At 46.5% G+C, this 23,733-nt stretch overlaps 3 protein-coding genes across 3 annotated transcripts; 1 reads left to right on the top strand and 2 right to left on the bottom strand.

The window, feature by feature from the left end:
- Window positions 1-17,849: 17,849 nt before the first annotated feature.
- Window positions 17,850-19,307, bottom strand: LOC123146116 (60S ribosomal protein L37-2). Its single transcript, XM_044565701.1, has 4 exons — window positions 19,142-19,307; window positions 18,893-19,028; window positions 18,200-18,301; window positions 17,850-18,095 (listed from the first exon to the last, which is right to left on the bottom strand). Exons 1-4 carry the CDS (start codon window positions 19,142-19,144, stop codon window positions 18,046-18,048), a joined length of 291 nt encoding a protein of 96 aa, XP_044421636.1. The 5' UTR covers window positions 19,145-19,307; the 3' UTR covers window positions 17,850-18,045.
- Window positions 19,308-19,373: 66 nt separating this feature from the next.
- Window positions 19,374-21,659, top strand: LOC123146115 (nicotinamide/nicotinic acid mononucleotide adenylyltransferase). Its single transcript, XM_044565700.1, has 10 exons — window positions 19,374-19,657; window positions 19,760-19,842; window positions 19,962-20,047; window positions 20,129-20,212; window positions 20,331-20,415; window positions 20,549-20,628; window positions 20,739-20,840; window positions 20,927-20,985; window positions 21,104-21,223; window positions 21,349-21,659. The coding sequence occupies exons 1-9, from the start codon at window positions 19,596-19,598 to the stop codon at window positions 21,216-21,218; spliced, it is 756 nt and encodes a 251-aa protein (XP_044421635.1). The 5' UTR covers window positions 19,374-19,595; the 3' UTR covers window positions 21,219-21,223; window positions 21,349-21,659.
- Window positions 21,650-22,992, bottom strand: LOC123146114 (glutathionyl-hydroquinone reductase PcpF). Its single transcript, XM_044565699.1, has one exon. The coding sequence runs from the start codon at window positions 22,954-22,956 to the stop codon at window positions 21,733-21,735; it is 1,224 nt and encodes a 407-aa protein (XP_044421634.1). The 5' UTR covers window positions 22,957-22,992; the 3' UTR covers window positions 21,650-21,732.
- Window positions 22,993-23,733: the final 741 nt, after the last annotated feature.

Genomic DNA, 23,733 nt, shown 5'->3' with positions numbered 1-23,733 from the left:
GCTGGTTGGTCGGTGTGGGTTGCGGAGAGGAGGACGCGAGATTTAAGGGAGACACGTCCAAGTTTAGGGTGGATCCGTCGCGGGCAAGGGTTGGCTACAGCTACGGCGTTTAAATTTGGCATGTTTCTGGCGCGATCAAATTTGGAACCTGTGCTGTGATAGCATTATTAGCATTTAAAAATTTCCATTCCTATTTCTTTCTCTTTTTTGAGTGGATTTCTATTTATTTTTTTAGGGGTTCTACTTTTTTTTTCTTGGATTGCCCGTTCCACGTTCGTCTATTTGGTGGCGTTTCAAAATTTCCAGGCCCATTGGATCGACAATCTGAGAAATGATAGTCTTATCATACGTGCATGAATCCACCATTAGTGCTTGCTTTAAGATTCTACTATTTTTTTGGGTGGTTGTTAAATTTTGTCTTGATTTCAAATGTTACATCAGATTATTTCCCCCCCTCTTGTTTCAAAGCGTAACATAATATTTCATTGTGAATCAGCAAATCCGATCTGACACAAATGCATTGTTTTTCACCGGTACACAATGAAATATGACGATACACTATAAAACCAGAAAAGAAAAACCCGAACAAAACAATTTGCTTGCGAGGAACCCGAACAAAACATTATGAAACAAGATAAATTTTGACAACTACCAAAAAGTAGTACCAATCTCAAAGCAACCACATGAGATGGATCCATGCACGAGATATGGTTGAAAAAACTATCTCTCGACAATTTAGATCTTGCTGGTTTTCTTTCCCTGCCTCTATCAAGGACCGCCTTGTTGCGAAACGCATCTCATGCGCCACTCTTGTGATGCAACAATTGGACCATGCTCAACGTATCATGTGCGCCACTCTTGATCAACAACTAGTTAAACAAAAAAGTCAAATCTTGTTAAGGATAGCATATTCTTATTGGACCATAAATTTGGCATATAAACATGATAATATTTTTAAACTATGCTTCAAAATTCTGGATTTGATATTTTGTGACATGATATACAAATATCATGTCCATGTAGTAAATTATTTTCATATGGTTTGATAAAGATTTATGTTTTCAATCTCGTTCATGATGTTTGAAAGGGCCGTAGTTCAAGCTTTTTCAGAAGTACGGTACAAATAGATGCTCATACATGTATGTTCACGTATTCTTACGTTCTTGGCAGCACACCCTGTCCCTATGAGCACATCCAAAAAATTGAGCCGGTCGATCTTTAGACAGCTTGTAGTTGAGGCGACCATACAACCAAACAATATGGCTGAAAAGCCTCGAATAAATTCAGGATATTCGAGCACTAGTCCAAGTCTATGACTTCAATTCCAGCTGCTGAACTTGGAAAATATATTTAGCCATGGAAGACCAAGTAAACAAGAAGGGCAACAATTGAAAGACAAACCACACATGGATATTTTTCATATTCTATATTTATTTAGCAAATAGATATTTATGTTCTTCTTAAGCTTGCACACACAAAATAGACAAGCATGCATTCTAGCACCACAATCAACTTCTTAGTTCTCTGTTTCGATATTTAGGGAAACTATAATAGACATGAATGTCCACATATATTTGCAATTTTATGAAAGCAACCTAATATTCTATGAGTATTTATGCTTTCTTTTTTCATTTTTCTCTTATCCATAAGAATTTGGTTAGGTCACAAAAAATAATAAGATTTCATGCCCCAAAATGGAACAACTATGTCACAAGTATATAATATACTTAAAATTTAGTGAATTGAAAATTTCACAGCCGATGTTAAAATTGTATAGTAACAACATTTCATCTTAATATTTAGTTGTGTCATTACGTACTTGACAATTATAACAAAAACATGTTGAAGGATAATTTCCAGTTGTAAAGAAATATAAAAGTTTAGTCTAAATAAATAATATGTACCACCTCCGTTCCTAAATATAGGTCACTCGGATTCTTGTTCCGACCAAGTGAAAACCTGCCAAATGACCAGGTTACCCTCGCTAATTTTGAATTCCTCGCCAGATCTGGTCTTCTTCCACCTTCGTCCCCAGGTCCGGCCTCCACCTCTGCCCCCAGGTCCGCCCTCCACCTCCGCCCATCCTCCCCCCACCTACTCCGCCTCTCCCCTTAGCAAGATCACGGTCAATCCGGCCAGGCTCTTGCCCCAGAGCCAGCAGTAGCTCCATAGCCAGCAGTAGGCAGCAGCTCGACCAAGAGCCAGGAGCAGGTTGTCTCGCCCTCCAGTTCCAGTCTCCAATGCCCTCAATCTCCAGGCTCCTCCTCCACCCTCCATCTCTAGACAGCAGCTCGACCCGAGGCAGCAGCAGCTCGACCCCGGCAGCAGCACCATCCCAGGCAAGGCACGACACCCTACAAAAGGAAGACAAATCACAGTCAAGATGGAATTTGACCTGAATTGTACTCCACCCGAATAAGATGATATCGGTCAAGATGATATCAACATGGAGGACATACTTGGGGGCATCGATCCCGGTCGAGATGATACCGATTAGCACGATCTTCCCTATCAAGATGGCACTGTGAATTCAAATACTCCAGGTGATCATTTGTACTCATGTGTATGAACAATTAGCATGATCACGTCCGGTGCTATAATCTTTTGGGCAACTACTATCAAACTTTGACACTTGTATATATATATCCAAGATTTGCATAATAGACATCCAAGATTGATACTATAATAGCATGGAACAATAAAAAATTGTAAATACGTTGGAGACGTATCAGACTTACATTTCGGTACAGAGAGAGTTTATATTTAATTTTTTTGAGCATCAGCGTCTACTAATTTAGTAGAGTGGCGTTGCATTGATTAGTGTCACCCTCACTTTTAAGATGCCATGAGGCTAGAGCAACCGCAGCTGTTAGAGCTGCATTGATACCATCAACCGTTGATGAGGTTCATGTCAATGCGCAACTTTTATGTGACGTCAGTCTATGTGGCGGCATACATGAGATTTAAACGGCAGTGGTGCAAGTCATGTACAAAGATGACAGTAACCTACAACAAGTGGAGCAGGGACGATTGCGAGTTGATTACGTACCCGCCGTCCACCGACGTCTGGCAGAACTGGGATGAAATATAATCAACGTATACATGATTAAAAATCATGCCGTAAAAAACTACTCATGCCGTAAAATTCAAGATTCATAGTTGACCAATTGGAGAAACAGAAATTCCAATAATTGTATGAATCCCCTCAGCCTCTAAAGGCATATTCAACGGCAACCCGCAAAAAACCTCCCGCATCCGTCCGCGGATAGGGGGGACCGGTTCGCGGACACGGATGCGAGAGGCAGCCATCCAATGCTAGCCGCATACATTTCAAACCGCATTTTAACTAACAGACGAAATTCATTCAAACCAGCCGATATTCATCAAAGTTCGGATAGAAAATAGCACAAATCATCCACACATAGCATGCAAATTAACTCTAGCACAACAAGGTCCCAAATTCGACTAGATCCCGGATGTCCAACAAGTTTTTCAGGAACGGATCATGTCCTCCCACACATACTTCCCCTTCAGCTTCATCCAGCAGTGTGTGCAAATGACCGTCCCGCTGACCTGTGGTACAACACGGCGGTGCATGCGGGCTACATATAATGTGTAGACCAACATTGAGTGAATGAATCAATCAACAGGTTTAGAAAGAGGAAGTAAAACTTACCATCTCCTCCATGCCCACGTGCAATTGCCACCTTGACTCGAGCTGACTGACCAAGTTGCAGTACTTGATGACGTCGACCTGGATAGTGTGCCAGCGATACGACAGCGACCTCGCGTTGTGTGGTCGCATGATGTACATGTCATAGGGCGCAATGGGCTTTCCTGCGTGAAACCTTTGATGCACTTGCTCCCAGAAGGGCGGCCCTCTGGTCCTCCCTATGAAATCCGCGGATACGCCCAGCCGCGCATCACACAACTGTTGGAAATATGCCCTAGAGGCAATAATAAATGGTTATTATTATATTTCTTTGTTCATGGTAATTGTCTATTATTCATGCTATAATTGTATTATCCGGAAATCGCAATACATGTGTGAATACATAGACCACAACGTGTCCCTAGTAAGCCTTTAGTTGACTAGCTCGTTGATCAACAGATAGTCATGGTTTCCTGACTATGGACATTGGATGTCATTGATAACGGGATCACATCATTAGGAGAATGATGTGATGGACAAGACCCAATCATAAGCATAGCATAAAGATCGTGTAGTTTCGTTTGCTAGAGCTTTTCCAATGTCAAGTATCTTTTCCTTAGACCATGAGATCGTGCAACTCCCGGATACCGTAGGAGTGCTTTGGGTGTGCCAAACGTCACAACGTAATTGGGTGACTATAAAGGTGCACTACGGGTATCTCCGAAAGTGTCTGTTGGGTTGGCATGGATCGAGACTGGGATTTGTCACTCCGTATGACGGAGAGGTATCTCTGGGCCCACTCGGTAATGCATCATCATAATGAGCTCAATGTGACTAAGGCGTTAGTCACGGGATCATGCATTGCGGTACGAGTAAAGAGACTTGCCGGTAACGAGATTGAACAAGGTATTGGGATACCGACGATCGAATCTCGGGCAAGTAACATATCGATTGACAAAGGGAATTGTATACGGGATTGATTGAATCCTCGACATCGTGGTTCATCCGATGAGATCATTGTGGAACATGTGGGAGCCAACATGGGTATCCAGATCCCGCTGTTGGTTATTGACCGGAGAGACGTCTCGGTCATGTCTGCATGTCTCCCGAACCCGTAGGGTCTACACACTTAAGGTTCGGTGACGCTAGGGTTGTAGAGATATATGTATGCGGAAACCCGAAAATTGTTCGGAGTCCCGGATGAGATCCCGGACGTCACGAGGAGTTCCGGAATGGTCCGGAGGTGAAGAATTATATATAGGAAGTCCAGTTTCGGCCACCGGGAAAGTTTCGGGGGTTACCGGTATTGTACCGGGACCACCGGAAGGGTCCCGGGGGTCCACCGGGTGGGGCCACCTATCCCGGAGGGCCCCATGGGCTGAAATTGGAAGGGAACCAGCCCTTAGTGGGCTGGGGCGCCCCCCTTGGGTCTCCCCCTGCGCCTAGGGTTGGGAACCCTAGGGTTGGGGGCGCCCCCCTTTGGCTTGTGGGGGAAGCCACCCCCTTTCCCCCTTTTGGCCGCCGCCCCCCCCCCCCTTGAGATCCCATCTCTGGGGCCGGCGCCCCCCCAGGGGGCCTATATAAAGGGGGGGAGGGAGGGCAGCAACTTGACAGCCTTGGGCGCCTCCCTCCTCCCCTGCAACACCTCTCTCTCTCGTATAAGCTCGGCGAAGCCCTGCCGGCATCCCGCTACATCCACCACCACGCCGTCGTGCTGCTGGATCTCCATCAACCTCTCCTTCCCCCTTGCTGGATCAAGAAGGAGGAGACGTCGCTGCACCGTACGTGTGTTGAACGCGGAGGTGCCGTCCGTTCGGCACTCGGTCATCGGTGATTTGGATCACGGCAAGTACGACTCCGTCATCCACGTTCATTGGAACGCTTCCGCTCGCGATCTACAAGGGTATGTAGATGCACTCCTTTCCCCTCGTTGCTAGTATACTCCATAGATGCATCTTGGTGAGCGTAGGAAAATTTTAAAATTATGCTACGATTCCCAACAGTGGCATCATGAGCCAGGCCTATGCGTAGTTACTATGCACGAGTAGAACACAAAGCTGTTGTGGGCGTTGAGTTTGCCAATTCTTCTTGCCGCTACTAGTCGTTTCTTGTTTCGGCGGCATTGTAGGATGAAGCGGCCCGGACCGACCTTACACGTACGCTTACGTGAGACAGGTTCCACCGACTGACATGCACTAGTTGCATAAGGTGGCTAGCAGGTGTCTGTCTCTCCTACTTTAGTCGGAACGGATTCGATGAAAAGGGTCCTTATGAAGGGTAAATAGAAATTGGCAAATCACGTTGTGGTCATACGTAGGTAAGAAACGTTCTTGATAGAAACCTACAAACCACGTAAAAACTTGCAACAACAATTAGAGGACGTCTAACTTGTTTTTGCAGCAAGTGCTATGTGATGTGATATGGCCAGAAGATGTGATGAATGATATATGTGATGTATGAGATTGATCATATTCTTGTAATAGGAATCACGACTTGCATGTCGATGAGTATGACAACCGGCAGGAGCCATAGGAGTTGTCTTTATTATTTTGTATGACCTGCGTGTCATTGAATAACGCCATGTAAATTACTTTACTTTGTTGCTAAACGCGTTAGCCATAGAAGTAGAAGTAATCGTTGGCGTGACGACTTCATGAAGACACAATGATGGAGATCATGATGATGGAGATCATGGTGTCATGCCGGTGATGAAGATGATCATGGTGCCCCGAAGATGGAGATCAAAGGAGCATAATGATATTGGCCATATCATGTCACTATTTGATTGCATGTGATGTTTATCATGTTTTTGCATCTTATTTGCTTAGCACGACGGTAGTAAGTAAGATGATCCCTTATAATAATTTCAAGAAAGTGTTCACCCTAACTGTGCACCGTTGCAAAGGTTCGTTGTTTCGAAGCACCACGTGATGATCGGGTGTGATAGATTCTAACGTTCGAATACAACGGGTGTTGACGAGCCTAGCATGTACAGACATGGCCTCGGAACACACGCAATACACTTAGGTTTACTTGACAAGCCTAGCATGTACAGACATGGCCTCGGAACACGGAGGACCGAAAGGTCGAGCATGAGTCGCATAGAAGATACGATCAACATGGAGATGTTCACCGATCTTGACTAGTCCGTCTCACGTGATGATCGGACACGGCCTAGTTAAACTCGGATCATGTTTTCACTTAGATGACTAGAGGGATGTCTATCTGAGTGGGAGTTCATTGAATAATTTGATTATATGAACTTAATTATCATGAACTTAGTCTAAAATCTTTACAATATGTCTTGTAGATCAAATGGCCAACGTTGTCCTCAATTTCAACGCGTTCCTAGAGAAAACCAAGCTGAAAGATGATGGCAGCAACTATACGGACTGGGTCCGGAACCTAAGGCTCATCCTCATAGTAGCCAAGAAAGATTATGTCTTAGAAGCACCGCTAGATGAAGCACCAATCCCAGAGAACCAAGACGTTATGAACGCTTGGCAAACACGTGCTGATGATTACTCCCTCGTTCAGTGCGGCATGCTTTACAGCTTAGAACCGGGTCTCCAAAAGCGTTTTGAGAAACATGGAGCATATGAGATGTTCGAGGAGCTGAAATTAGTTTTCCAAGCTCATGCCCGGGTCGAGAGATATGAAGTCTCCGACAAGTTCTTCAGCTGTAAAATGGAGGAGAATAGTTCTGTTAGTGAGCACATACTCAGAATGTCTGGGTTGCACAACCGCTTGACTCAGCTGCGAGTTAATCTCCCGGATGACGCGGTCATTGACAGAATCCTTCAGTCGCTTCCACCAAGCTTCAAGAGCTTTGTGATGAACTACAATATGCAGGGGATGGAAAAGACCATTCCTGAGGTATATTCGATGCTGAAATCAGCGGAGGTGGAAATTAGAAAAGAACATCAAGTGTTGATGGTGAATAAAACCACTAAGTTCAAGAAGGGCAAGGGTAAGAAGAACTTCAAGAAGGATGGCAAGGGAGTTGCCGCGCCCGGTAAACCAGTTACTGGGAAGAAGTCAAAGAATGGACCCAAGCCAGAAACTGAGTGCTTTTATTGCAAGGGAAGTGGTCACTGGAAGCGGAACTGCCCCAAATACTTAGCGGACAAGAAGGCCGGCAACACCAAAGGTATATGTGATATACATGTAATTGATGTGTACCTTACCAGTACTCGTAGTAGCTCCTGGGTATTTGATACCGGTGCGGTTGCTCATATTTGTAACTCAAAACAGGAACTACGGAATAAACGGAGACTGGCGAAGGACGAGGTGACGATGCGCGTCGGGAATGGTTCCAAGGTCGATGTGATCGCCGTCGGCACGCTGCCTCTGCATCTACCCACGGGATTAGTTTTAAACCTCAATAATTGTTATTTAGTGCCAGCTTTGAGCATGAACATTGTATCTGGATCTCGTTTAATTCGAGATGGCTACTCATTTAAATCCGAGAATAATGGTTGTTCTATTTATATGAGAGATATGTTTTATGGTCATGCCCCGCTGGTTAATGGTTTATTCTTGATGAATCTCGAACGTGATGTTACACATGTTCATAATGTGAATACCAAAAGATGTAAAGTTGATAACGATAGTCCCACATACTTGTGGCACTGCCGCCTTGGTCACATTGGTGTCAAGCGCATGAAGAAGCTCCATGCAGATGGACTTTTGGAGTCTCTTGATTACGAATCATTTGACACGTGCGAACCATGCCTCATGGGTAAGATGACCAAGACTCTGTTCTCCGGAACAATGGAGCGAGCGACCAACTTATTGGAAATCATACATACCGATGTGTGCGGTCCAATGAGTGTTGAGGCTCGCGGAGGATATTGTTATGTTCTCACTCTCACTGATGACTTAAGTAGATATGGGTATGTCTACCTAATGAAACACAAGTCTGAAACCTTTGAAAAGTTCAAGGAATTTCAGAGTGAAGTTGAGAATCAACGTGACAGGAAAATAAAATTCTTACGATCAGATCGTGGTGGAGAATATTTGAGTCACGAATTTGGTACACACTTAAGGAAATGTGGAATAGTTTCACAACTCACGCCGCCTGGAACACCTCAGAGAAATGGTGTGTCCGAACGTCGTAATCGCACTCTATTGGATATGGTGCGATCTATGATGTCTCTTACCGATTTACCGCTCTCATTTTGGGGCTATGCTTTAGAGACTGCCGCATTCACTTTAAATAGGGCTCCGTCGAAATCCGTTGAGACGACACCGTATGAATTATGGTTTGGAAAGAAACCTAAGCTGTCATTTCTAAAAGTTTGGGGATGCGATGCTTATGTCAAGAAACTTCAACCTGAAAAGCTCGAACCCAAGTCGGAAAAATGCGTCTTCATAGGATACCCTAAGGAAACTATTGGGTATACCTTCTACCTCAGATCCGAAGGCAAGATCTTCGTTGCCAAGAACGGGTCCTTTCTGGAGAAGGAGTTTCTCTCGAAAGAATTGAGTGGGAGGAAAGTGGAACTTGATGAGGTGACAGTCACCCCTTCCGTGTCGGAAAGTAGCGCAGCGCGGGAAGATGTTCCTGTGGTGCCTACACCGACTGGAGAGGAAGTTAATGGTGATGATCATGAAGCTTCGGATCAAGTTACTACTGAACCTCGTAGGTCCACAAGGACACGTTCCGCACCAGAGTGGTACGGCAACCCTGTCCTAGAAATCATGTTGTTAGGCAACGGTGAACCTTCGAACTATGAAGAAGCGATGGCGGGCCCGGATTCCGACAAATGGCTAGAAGCCATGAAATCCGAGATAGGATCCATGTATGAAAACGAAGTATGGACTTTGACTGACTTGCCCGATGATCGGCGAGCCATAGAAAACAAATGGATCTTTAAGAAGAAGACGGACGCGGATGGTAATGTGACCATCTACAAAGCTCGACTTGTCGCTAAGGGTTATCGACAAGTTCAAGGGGTTGACTACGATGAGACCTTCTCACCCGTAGCGAAGCTGAAGTCCGTCCGAATCATGTTAGCAATTGCCGCATACTATGATTATGAGATATGGCAGATGGACGTCAAAACGGCATTCCTTAACGGCTTCCTTAAGGAAGAGTTGTATATGATGCAGCCGGAAGGTTTTGTCGATCCTAAGAATGCTAACAAAGTATGAAAGCTCCAGCGCTCAATCTATGGGCTGGTGCAAGCATCTCGGAGTTGGAACATTCGCTTTGATGAGATGATCAAAGCGTTTGGGTTTACACAGACTTATGGAGAAGCCTGTGTTTACAAGAAAGTGAGTGGGAGCTCTATAGCATTTCTCTTATTATATGTGGACGACATATTATTGATGGGAAATGATATAGAATTCTTGGAAAGTATAAAGGCCTATTTGAATAAGTGTTTTTCAATGAAGGACCTTGGAGAAGCTGCTTATATATTAGGCATCAAGATCTATAGAGATAGATCAAGACGCCTCATTGGTCTTTCACAGAGTACATACCTTGACAAGATATTGAAGAAGTTCAATATGGATCAGTCCAAGAAGGGGTTCTTGCCTGTATTGCAAGGTGTGCAATTGAGCACGGCTCAATGCCCGACCACGGCAGAAGATATAGAAAAGATGAGTGTCATCCCCTATGCCTCAGCCATAGGGTCTATTATGTATGCCATGCTGTGTACCAGACCTGATGTAAACCTTGCCGTGAGTTTGGTAGGAAGGTACCAAAGTAATCCCGGCATGGAACACTGGACAGCGGTCAAGAATATCCTGAAGTACCTGAAAAGAACTAAGGATATGTTTCTCGTTTATGGAGGTGACGAAGAGCTCGTCGTAAAGGGTTACGTCGACGCTAGCTTCGACACAGATCTGGATGACTCGAAGTCACAAACCGGATACGTGTATATTTTGAATGGAGGAGCAGTAAGCTGGTGCAGTTGCAAGCAAAGCGTCGTGGCGGGATCTACATGTGAAGCGGAGTACATGGCAGCCTCGGAGGCAGCACAGGAAGCAGTCTGGATAAAGGAGTTCATTACCGACCTAGGGGTGATTCCCAATGCGTCAGGCCCGATGACTCTCTTCTGTGACAACACTGGAGCTATTGCCCTTGCGAAGGAGCCCAGGTTTCACAGGAAGACCAGGCATATCAAGCGTCGCTTCAACCCCATTCGTGAAAGTGTTCAAAATGGAGACATAGATATTTGTAAAGTACATACAGACCTGAATGTAGCAGATCCGTTGACTAAACCTCTCCCTAGGGCAAAACATGATCAACACCAGGACGCAATGGGTGTTCGATTCATCAAAATGTAACTAGATTATTGACTCTAGTGCAAGTGGGAGACTGTTGGAAATATGCCCTAGAGGCAATAATAAATGGTTATTATTATATTTCTTTGTTCATGGTAATTGTCTATTATTCATGCTATAATTGTATTATCCGGAAATCGCAATACATGTGTGAATACATAGACCACAACGTGTCCCTAGTAAGCCTTTAGTTGACTAGCTCGTTGATCAACAGATAGTCATGGTTTTCTGACTATGGACATTGGATGTCATTGATAACGGGATCACATCATTAGGAGAATGATGTGATGGACAAGACCCAATCATAAGCATAGCATAAAGATCGTGTAGTTTCGTTTGCTAGAGCTTTTCCAATGTCAAGTATCTTTTCCTTAGACCATGAGATCGTGCAACTCCCGGATACCGTAGGAGTGCTTTGGGTGTGCCAAACGTCACAACGTAATTGGGTGACTATAAAGGTGCACTACGGGTATCTCCGAAAGTGTCTGTTGGGTTGGCACGGATCGAGACTGAGATTTGTCACTCCGTATGACGGAGAGGTATCTCTGGGCCCACTCGGTAATGCATCATCATAATGAGCTCAATGTGACTAAGGCGTTAGTCACGGGATCATGCATTGCGGTACGAGTAAAGAGACTTGCCGGTAACGAGATTGAACAAGGTATTGGGATACCGATGATCGAATCTCGGGCAAGTAACATATCGATTGACAAAGGGAATTGTATACGGGATTGATTGAATCCTCGACATCGTGGTTCATCCGATGAGATCATCGTGGAACATGTGGGAGCCAACATGGGTATCCAGATCCCGCTGTTGGTTATTGACCGGAGAGGCGTCTTGGTCATGTCTGCATGTCTCCCGAACCCGTAGGGTCTACACACTTAAGGTTCGGTGACGCTAGGTTGTAGAGATATATGTATGCGGAAACCCGAAAGTTGTTCGGAGTCCCGGATGAGATCCCGGACGTCACGAGGAGTTCCGGAATGGTCCGGAGGTGAAGAATTATATATGGGAAGTTCAGTTTCGGCCACCGGGAAAGTTTCGGGGGTTACCGGTATTGTACCGGGACCACCGGAAGGGTCCCGGGGGTCCACCGGGTGGGGCCACCTATCCCGGAGGGCCCCATGGGCTGAAAGTGGAAGGGAACCAGCCCTTAGTGGGCTGGGGCGCCCCCCTTGGGCCTCCCCCTGCGCCTAGGGTTGGGAACCCTAGGGTTGGGGGCGCCCCCCTTTGGCTTGTGGGGGAAGCCACCCCCTTTCCCCCTTTTGGCCGCCGCCCCCCCCCCCTTGAGATCCCATCTCTGGGGCCGGCACCCCCCCAGGGGGCCTATATAAAGGGGGGAGGGCAGCAACTTGACAGCCTTGGGCGCCTCCCTCCTCCCCTGCAACACCTCTCTCTCGTATAAGCTCGGCGAAGCCCTGCCGGCATCCCGCTACATCCACCACCACGCCGTCGTGCTGCTGGATCTCCATCAACCTCTCCTTCCCCCTTGCTGGATCAAGAAGGAGGAGACGTCGCTGCACCGTACGTGTGTTGAACGCGGAGGTGCCGTCCGTTCGGCACTCGGTCATCGGTGATTTGGATCACGACGAGTACGACTCCGTCATCCACGTTCATTGGAACGCTTCCGCTCGCGATCTACAAGGGTATGTAGATGCACTCCTTTCCCCACGTTGCTAGTATACTCCATAGATGCATCTTGGTGAGCGTAGGAAAATTTTAAAATTATGCTACGATTCCCAACAACAACAACTCATCCTCCATGGTCGAGTAGCTCACCATCATTCATACTATAAAAAACGTCATATCATTTGAAAATAAGCTCAATGACACCATGGAGGTCGTCGACAGGGGGCGGAGTGTACCTGGGTACAAACGGCTCCAAGGCTGAAAGCTCCTTTGGAACGGCGAGCAGGCGCGTCGGTGCTGGTTGCGGAGGTCCGGCAATGCCTCTGTGGCGGCCAGAGACGAACAACAGCGGCGGAGGAGGTGGAGGGTGCGAATGCAAAGTAAGGGGGGAAGGGGCGGAGTGGAAGGAAATGGGACCGTGAGGGAGGATTGGGTGGGCTGGGGTGTCAGAGCCCTACATTTTGGGTGTCCGGACTCCCGCAAACCTCCCACACTTTTTTCTCCAATTTGCGGGAGAGCGTCCGAGCCGCCCCGCGGACCGATACAGGTCAGCGTTGGATGGCTTTCGCGGTCCAGATAGCGCGATCCGGACGGTTGCGGGAGGTTTACGGGTCCGCCTTGGAGATGCCCTAAGCACCCTATTTTCTAGGGAGCTGAGTGCTCTAGTGTTTTTCCTAGTGTGTCATGTTGGTCCGCCGGTGAGAAGCACTGCTTTGACATGGGTTGTTTGGTTGGTCTTTCGCTAGGTTCGTGTCATTGTGCGGCTGCACAAAGGCGAAAAGAGATCTAGGGAGAGACAGGGACATTTGGTGGCCGTTTCGTGTGGGGTGTCGAGCATGATTTTTTGCAGCTTCCCCATGTCCGAAGGAGGTTCTACAGAGGTGTTTTTTTTGTGGTTGGCCTTCACCTCACTGACTCTGGCTTGGTGGGCCTCTTTTCGTCTTCTCTATTTGGATGTTGTCACGGTCCTTTTTGGCGTTTGGGTCAACCAATTGAAGCGACGGGCTGGTAGGGTTTTCAGCCTTTGGTCTTCTGCATATCCATGTGTTGCTCTTGTTCCTTGAGATTCGTACTTCAAACTCAATGAGATGCGAGTCTGAGTGATGTTGATTTGGTTGTTGCTCCTAGTTGGCTATAATGCCAAAGCTCTGGCCTCCAGGGCCGGTCAAGAAACATGGTAAGCTGACAAGTGTGGAGATTTGATTGTCCAAGTGCCCTATGATTTGATAGATGATTTTTTTCACAATGCCACGTAAGAGCTTATTGAACTTGCCAGGGTAAACCCATAATCATTTTTTTTCACTTCTATATTACTATACTAATAGATTGGGAAGCGTCTAAAAAGTCATTGGGAAGTCGCCTAATTGAGATGTCAAACAAGTTTGGAAGACTGGAATGTTCAGAATTCTTCGTAAAGAAAAGTAAGTTTTTTGTGGGTACATTTGATTCCTCGAGATGGGTGAAAGAAACTATGATTGATCTATGCATAATATGCATGGACACACCCTGCGTAAAATCGATGATTGCTGGAAATTAGATACGTACTCCCTTGTTCCCAAATATAATTATACTAGTTAGGTGCCCGTGCGTTGCCACGGAACCCCAAAAAAAGTCTAGAGGTAGCACTATTTTTGAGAGATGAAGCACAAGGTGGTTTCGAATATGGTATTTATGTTTGAAGTCGTGTTCTTTGATGGTTCCGGTTATTTGAGTGTTCAGTGACCAACTGTGTAATCACATTGTGCTAATTCTTGTGTTCTACATTGACAATGTATGCAATATGTATGTTAGAAGTGTAGCAAATTTCAGTTTATATTGTCCTATTCAAAATACTTCACTGTAGCAAATTATGTACTTGTGTAATGCAAAAAAAGGACATGTCCTAAGCCGAAATATTGTTAGGATGACATGAATTGGAATATAGCATAATAAGGAAATGAATGCTCATTGATAAATTGAAATCATCAAGACCATGCATAAAACTGCATCTCACAGGGTTAAAGTTAACTTGTATAATGATTGACACCCTCAAAAATTCTGTATAGAGTTAAAACTGCATTTCACAGGGTTACTAAAACTCATGGCCTAATCCTTGATTTCAAGTCATTGACATCACTCAAAGGATTATCAAATGTAACCTAACCCCATAATATATAGAGCATGTCTCTGGTTTGATTCAACACTAACTAAATAAATTCTTCTTGATGGAAAATGATTCTCGAATTACAATCTGACAAAGTATTTTAAATTGGCATCTAAAAAGTCACATGACTTCAGAAGAACATGAGGCATCGGTGCAGCTTGAGGTCTGCAGGGCTGGTACCTCGGGATATCTACACGCACAACATCATCAGTTTACCAATCAGCAAATAGAACACCGTTGCCTAATTTTCAATGAAAAACCTTGCATGCAAAAATTGGGAAAATGAATAACTAAGGACCTAGATCGGTGACTGTACGGAGGGGAAACCTTGACGGTGTGGCGGGGGATCTTCTCATAGCTCTGGGCGTGGTCGTGGATGAACTTCTTGGTCAGTATCCATGTACTCAATGATGTAGAAGATGGTCTGGCCCTCTCCTGGGCCTGGGCCTGGGCCTGGCCCTGCTTGAGATCAGGCAAACGCATGACATGAAGGCCCTACAACAACATCTGCAGCAGAGAGACCTCTCTGAGCTCTATGGGGGGCACACTCCCATCGTCATCCGGTGGAAAATATCACGAACACTGAAGCAAGTATCAAAGTTGTACAACCCTGTACATTGTAATACTAAGGTGCAACAAAAATTTACAAATTTTTGTGCTCTGATCCAAGCTACATGCTTCCTACTTCCCTACCCAGCCAAAGAAACATCACCCATTTAGTTCAACCTCGATACTCCCAACATAAGTGTGAAACTCAATATTTGACTGACTTATGTTCTAGCTTTTCAGAAGAAGTTTTATTGTCACTTGTGTAGAAAGTAGAAATATCACATGTTACTCAAAATGCCTTGCAGCAATACAGAATAATTTCTGGTATAACTATGCTAATACTACCTCATAGTCGAAAAAAGGAACATTTTTTCTGAAAAGTAGGCTATTCCCCTGCCTCTGCACCAGTGTGATTCATACAGCAAAAAAATAGTTGATGCCATGAACCCTGGTTTGACTATTTATGTACCACCTTACAAGTAGGGAATCAAATGGTATATTGTTTGATTAAGATTGCACCAGGAATAAATAATGTTGTAATTTTCATTGCCATGTGATGCCAACATATTCAGATACAACTCTAGGTCATATGCAATAGCCAATAGAGATCCTAAATAACATACAACTATGCAATTTGGCACTGTTTGGCACCACCCAAATAGATAAGAATTCTGTACAAAAATGACATAATTTTTGGCTAAATTTTAGAAACGAACAGTCCAGTCAGATCATTGAAAATTGGCACAACGCTTACACATATACTGCCACTTCTAGACCAGCCTTCACTGAAGACCGTTCCATTACTAAATTCTCTGCAAATTGACATATTTTGAGAGAAACTAGTGCGAGTTCTCTGGAAAAAAAAAACTACATAAAAATAGACATATTATCCACCTTTCTCGTCATGATCCTGCTGCGAAGTGCCCTTCTATCTGAAATCCACAAGAATAATCAAAATCAGAATCAGAGACAAGGACGGGATTATACTGTGAAATATGCAGCTAATCGAACATGAAGAAAACTGAAAAAATATATATCGTACATACACTGCTCGTCATGTATTGGTAGTTTGGCATCGGCAGCTCCAGAAACGAGTAGCTCTCCTCCGGCAGAAAACCTCTGCGCTTGAAACGCCCAAGCATACTCATGGCGTTCCTGCCACTGGTTGCCTCCATTGGTAGGACAGAAGATAGGGCACATGTTCGAAGTTGATAATCAGAGCCAACACAAAAGGATATCAATCCCAACAACCACAAAGAGAAAACGATGCAATTTACTATATGGACAAACTCAGCACGGTAGAAACCAGTGGCGGAGCTAGGAATTAAGGATCAGCGGGGCCAAATGACTCAAACTTCTGATAACATGGGCCAAAACAATACTAATACACATATTTTTGTATAAACTACACACTGTTCATCTACTAATTAGCAGCAAATCAATGATCTTAGAGGGGGCCGGGGCCCCTGCTGGTCCCCCCCCCCCCCCCCCCCGCGTCTCCGCCACTGGTAGAAACCACCGCTATCCCCCCCCCCCCCCCCCCCGGTCTCCGCCACTGGTAGAAACCACCGCTATCGTCTCCGACGACCTAAACTGCCAGATCTAAAAGGAGAGATACCGACAAAAGCTCCAAGTCAAATATGATTTATTCAGACCCTAAATACAACTACAGTTAGAAAAAGGAGGGACCCTTGCCCAACGCCGGCGGTCGCCGGGGAAAAGTGGGGAGGGGCCGTCGAAAAATCTGGGAGGGTTCTCGAACACTCGGTGAGAAAGAGGAAAGAGAACCTAGCATGACATGATGTGGAGTTCGGATATCTGCGCCGGATGTCTTTGCAAAAATGTGAGTGGCTTGAGGACAATCCATCTTAGCCTTACGTTTCAAATCGAATGGTGCAGATAACGTGAAGGCAGCCACACCATCATCACCAACTCGCATTTTTATAAGAGAGATTTGGACGGTCAGAGGACATGAAGGCAGTCACACCATCATCACCAACTCACATATTTATAGAAGTAGAGATTTAGGAATGGAGGGAGTACAACCCAAGCGAGGCGGTATAGCGAGCTACCACCTCTAACCATAAATTTCGGCCGTTAACATTTTGACTGTTGAGTCTGTTGACTTTTTATTCATATTTGGGTTTGATATTTTCTGAGATGCTATACAAATGCGTACATCATAAATAATTTATTTTCCAATGTTTTGGATCTCCAGTAAAGAACAGTTTAGCTCTTCAAACAAAGAATACTAAAAATCTAACATTGTATGATTTTTGAGTTAGCAAACGAAACTGTGCAACTCAAAACGACCTTCCATACAATCTCTCTGTTCTATGTATGAGAGACAATGGAGGAACTCAAAATGCTACGAGAGAAATGAACCATTGAGCTATTCACATTGAAAGTTGCATTTTTATGTTCTTGCTGGACCTGCACAGCATAAATATTAACAGACAAACACTATGTGAGTGACCATGTCATGATCTATTACATGCATAACAACTTGAGCAAATATCTCATATTGAAACAACAAAAAGACTCATCACAAATAGCACATTGAACAAGAGATGCAGCATCTAACACAGGACATCGACACGATTCAACATTCAAAACTGAAGGATTAATGTCCACGACAATTGTGCAAATAACATAACCAGGCACCATATCGTCTGCCTCTCGACATAGAAACATAGAGTTCCAGTAGAAATCAACAAAAAAAGCTAAGTTTGATGATCAGGGCTTCGCTTAGGGCAACAAATGGAGACTGTCACACCTAGTTGCCGCTGGAAGAGGCTCCCTTGCTCCTTGGTGCGGCCTCAGTTCCTGCAGAACACATTCAGAGGATTGCAGTTTAGCAAAACAGAGCTCACAATGGGTGGATGCTGGCACATTTTATTAACAGGACTAAAGAGAGAACAGAAATATACCCTCTCTGAAGTTGCTCTTGAACCTCCTGGGCACGTGGCGCATGTACCTCATCCTCCCGGTGCCGGTGGTCTTCCTCCTGATGGCCTTCACACTCCAGTTGTCTGTTTCAAGACAGAATTTCTTATCAGATGAAGAAGAAAACTTAAACACTTGCTTCCGTCAACAGCAAAATGTGAGCTATGCTTCAAATTATAGAAAGAGATCAAGAGCACCATGACAATCAATCCAACTCTCATGCACTAAATCAAACTTAAACACTAAAGGCTGGCTGCAAAATTTTGTGATCAACAATACACATACAGGAGCATTTGAACAGACAACCAAGTAATCGACCTTATACTAATAATATCACTAATTCCAACAACTTCATCAGGGTTAACAGAGCATGTAAGATGAACTACAGTTCAATTTCACAGTAGACCATAGCATCTTCAAACTATCATGCTTGTGATCAAAAGCTACCACATCACATCAAACATGAGCTACTCAAAGATCATGGTACATCAGGGCAACAGAGCTAGCATGCGATTCAAGGAAACAAATATGGGGCTACCATAACAGCATCGAAAACCTACGCAATCACGGCCTCACGGGCCAGAATGAAGCGCCGCATCTAGCTAAAAGAGATATCTTTGAAGGAACGGAGTCGCATATGAGCAGGGCAACCTAGGGATCTGGAGGTTGGGACTTACACTTGCGGATGCGGGCGGCGGGGTAGCCGCACGAGGAGCAGGTGCTCTTCTGCAGGTGGAAGCTGCGGCGGCCGCAGCGGATGCACAGCGTGTGGGTCTTGTTCCGGCGCTTGCCGAAGCTGCCCGTTCCCTTCGTCTGCGCAACAACAACAGCAAAGGAACAGTCAGAACCCCAGATCTATCCATCTAGACGAGAAGGAGCGCGGCGGAGGGAGGAGGCCTCCGCCGGAGCCGCGGCGATCAGCTCACCATTTCGCCTTCTCCTGTCGCCGCTGCGCCGCCTGCGCCGCCGCCGAGGAAAGAGGAGAGGAGGAAGAAGAGAGCACCAAAACCTAGCGGCTCGAGGAGGCGGCTTTATAGAGCCGCGCGGAGCTGCCCAAGGCTACGTGGGCCGGCCCGGCCCGTTTTATGGACAGTGGACCTGTTCGTTCCTTTAGCAGGCGTCCTCCGCCCAGTTGGTTCCTTTAGATGAATGGCCTAACGGGCCCAGTTCGCGATCCCCACAGCTTGCTAGTGGAACTCTCTCCCAAAAAAAAAACTGCTAGTGGAATCTGCTCCTGCCGCACACGCCGGACGAACTGCCGACCTCTCGCCGGCGGCGCGACCTCAGGCGGGCGGCGCACAGTGACCCCAGGAAGAGAGAAGCCAAGATTTTTTGCCGGCTTCTTGCTCGGCTGGGGGCTTGAAGAGGACGGCCGTGGCCATGGCCATGGAGGAGGTGGAGGTGCCCCTCCCCACGGAGAAGCTCTCCATGGATCCAAATCGGTAAGCAAAAGGAAGAGAATTTGCTCTTGGATTTCTTTGATTGCTTGATTCATATCCATCGTAATCCACCATTTGTTTCTTGATTCATCTGAATGACGGCAGGGATGGGGGGGATCGAGGTGGTGTGGTGCTGGTGGCCACCGGCAGCTTCAATCCCCCCACCTACATGCACCTGCGCATGTTCGGTAAGTGATTCAGTGTGTTACTGTGTTCAGTAGTAAGTCTCAAGGGCAGCCTAAGAATGGGATCAGCAAAGTGCAAAGATGACCTCTTACCTCATCTTTGATGTGTTTCATTCATACAGAGCTGGCGAAGGATGAGCTGCAGCAGCGAGGGTACTCTGTGCTGGGTGGATACATGTCCCCGGTGAACGACGCGTACGAGAAGAAGGTACTATGCGGAACTGGAAATGTGTATCGGTTTGTGTTGACGCCGTTCTCGTGACTGAATTCACAATTTGGGGCTGGCCAGGATCTCTTGCCGGCTGCTCACCGGGCTCGCCTCTGCGAATTGGCATGCGGAAACTCGTCTTTCGTGATGGTTGATCCATGGGAGGTAACCTGATTTTTCATGTTAGTAGATGTGTGCCATTGGATTTTGTGTTGTAATGTAAGATGTCTTTAGTTTGGATAATGCGGTATTTAATGGACACATGTTTGTGTTCTTGATACAGGCAATGCAAAAAGGTTATCAGCGCACCTTGACTGTTCTATCTCGAATTAAGAACTCTCTATGCAAGGACGGCTTAGCTGATCAAGGTATATATATGGCAAGGATTTTTTGTTGCAACACATAAATGCCTTCTCTCACACTGTTCGATGATCATTCAAATGTATCTGTGCATTTACCCTGTACATAAATCAGTCGTTTATAACCTGCATTTTCTCTCAGGTGGTGTCAATGTAATGCTTTTGTGTGGTTCTGACCTTCTCGAATCATTCAGCACGCCAGGGGTTTGGATTCCAGATCAGGTATAAATTTATGCACCCCTTGTTTATAAATCACGGTGTCCTATTTAATTGTTGTTTGAATTGCCCTTATCGAAGAAGTAACTTCGATGCACAACCTTCTCTGTTTCCAGGTCAGGGCCATATGTAAAGACTTTGGTGTTGTTTGTATACGTAGGGAAGGAAAAGATGTTCAAAAGCTAATATGCAGCAGCGAGACACTGCAAGAATGCAGGGTGAGAAAGTTCTAGCTTGAGGAGCTTATTACACCGATGGACTATGATGATTTGCTCAGATGTATATATCCCTGTGTAATTTTCAGGATAACATCATTTCGGTTGATGAGATTGTGCCAAATCAGATCAGTTCATCCAGAGTAAGGTACATCATTTCATGTACGCTGGTTTCTGTATGATTAGATAATATTACCACCTTCAAATTTCACTTTCATTTTGATGCTGGGATGTTGATTCCTGTTTCTTTTCTTATCAAATTGCAGAGAATGCATAAGAAAACATCTCTCAATAAAGTATCTTACTTGCGACGAAGTAATCGAGTACATTAGAGAGCACAGACTGTACATGGAAACTGGAGAGAGTGATACCAGATCATGACAATGGTAATATTTACATCTACCCAGCAGTCTTTTGATATTTTCAACTAGTATTTTCTAGATGCATGTTTGTACATACACTCCACAGTGAGAATCCTTGGTTCCAAAACTTCCATTTTATTACTTTGCAGTTGCAAGCCTTTCGAAACAACCATCGAGCATGGACTGTGCCGCCTTGGGCTTCAGTGTAATGATAAAATCTGAACTATCATCGACAAGCTGCGATTATCATGAATGGGTCTGACTGCCTTTGAAGCATCATGAATGGATGCAAATGTATGGACCAGTAGGCTATACACAATACTTACTAGTAGAAGGTTCTTGAATCTTCCTTACGTTGTTGTCAATGTATCGGTCTTTCGACCAACAGAATATATCGCTAATAAAGCATTTATATGACATGAAACTCTTGGTCACAGTAATGTTCTGCCATTTTGTTTCATCCTCTATATGTACCAAGGTATTATTCAGTAAGTAATTTGATGTGCTACAAATTCAGTTAACACTCTGTAATCCTAGCCAACAATACTAGCAGCTGCTCCTAGCTGTCTACCATCAGCAGCAGCAGCAGCAGCAGCAGAAGGCAATGCCTCTCTGCCATGAGGTTTCATGAGCGCTTCCCGGCTGCAGCTCGCCGGCACAACGGGCAGGATCCCGCCGGGGTTGAGCGGGAAGAGCGTCCCGAAGTACCCGTCGGCGATGGCGGCCATGTCGCAGGTCTCGGCGGCGGCGGGCAGCTGGTAGATCTCGCGCATGTAGGCGTGGAGGCTGGGGTACTCCACCAGCTTCCTCCGGCTGCACCGGAACAGCGGGTTGTACACCAGGTCGAACCGTATGAGCGTGGTGAAGAGGCACACGTCGGCCAGCGTCACGCCGGCGCCGGCGCACAGGTACCGGGACCCGGAGAGGTGGCCCTCGAGCATGTCCAGCGCGTCGAACAGCTCGGCCGCCGCCGCGTCGTAGGCCGCCTGGCTCTGCGCGAACCCGCACCGGTACACGCCGTTGTTGACGCTCGGGTAGATGACGCCGTACCAGCGGTCGATCTCCTGGCGGTGCTCCGGCGGCCAGAGGTCGAGGGCGCCGTCGTCGGCGAGCGTGCAGAGGAACTTGGCGATCTCGATGCTCTCGTTGCAGACCACCTCGCGGCGGTCGGAGTCCCAGAGCATGGGCACGGACGCCCGGCCCTCGAACCCGCCGCGCCGGGCGGCGTACACGTCCCGGAGCCTGCGGGAGCCGTAGAGCGCGTCGGGGCTCTCCGGCGTGAAGGACCACGCGCCGTCGTCGCCGGGGACGGCGACGGAGACCGGGAGGCGGGGGCCCAGGCCGAGGAGGGCCCGGACGAGGAGCGCGCGGTGGGCCCAGGGGCAGGGGAGGCCGACGTAGAGGTGGAGGCGCGCGCCGGGGCCGGGCGCGGGCTGTGCGACGGCCGGGAAGCGGGACGGGGTGCGGGTGAAGGCGCCCGTGGCCGGGTCGGAGGGCGCGAGCTGGCGCATGAGGAGCCGCCACGCCGAGGTCCAGCCGTGGCGCACGGCGAGCACGAGCTGCGACGGCGGCAGCGCGCGGCCCCACAGCACTCGGGTCAGCGCGGTCAGCGGGTCCTCCTGCGATGCGGCGATGCGGCTGAGGCGGCGCGAGGAGTGAAGGGGCGTCCCCGCCGGTCGCCGGAGCTGGAGGCGGGGCGGCGGAGGCTGCGGGGACCACATGGCCGGAGAGGCTCGGTGCGCCGCGACAGGCGACATCGAGGAGAGAGTGTGGACGAGGACGGAGGGAGAGAGTGGGTGGGACCCTGGGGGTGGGACGATGGATAAGGAAGGCCCAACCATCTCACGTTGGGCTTTCACACACACACATTCAGCCCGTTTTGCTTGTTGGGTCCCATCTTACCCGAGCAAACAGCCCAAGAACTAGGGTTTCTAATTTCTGAATTTCAAATTTCAAAACAGTTTCTCAACAACATATATTAACTGGTCACGATTCGTCCACAGTTTTTTTCATGTAAGCTGCGCCAAAAATGCAAAAAGAAAAGCCTGTGGCAAATTAAGCATGTCACACTGAAAGCACCGAAGGTTCTCGAGATTATTTTTTTGCTTCATGGCATTTTTCGTCTTTGCGCGTCGTTTTCTCATGACGAAAAATGAGCTGCAGGTCAGCCTCTCCGCAACGGGTAGAAACCTTTGCATATGGTAGGTGATTATGAGCCAGATAGTGGAAGGCCAAAAAAAGGGTAATATTAAATGACGCATTCAACATGTTCTATACTTGTACCCCTGCGAAATCTTATAATAAATTGCACATGTCATGGTTTATAGTATGTGTTGCACTGTCACTATAAATAAAATGGCGTTTATGGTATGCATTAGTGTCTTTCCTTTTTCAAATTTATTGGATGTAATTAATATCATCCTTCGATAGCCCCTGGTCGATGGCTATATATACCGTCTTGCACATGCCCTATCTTAGAAACAGAGCGCAAGTCCACACTATACTCTGAAAGATCAAGTCCATGTCGAAAGTGG

The sequence above is a fragment of the Triticum aestivum genome, chromosome 6D (assembly GCF_018294505.1).
Source record: "Triticum aestivum cultivar Chinese Spring chromosome 6D, IWGSC CS RefSeq v2.1, whole genome shotgun sequence".
NCBI lineage: Eukaryota > Viridiplantae > Streptophyta > Magnoliopsida > Poales > Poaceae > Triticum > Triticum aestivum.
This window is presented reverse-complemented; position numbering and strand designations above follow the sequence as displayed.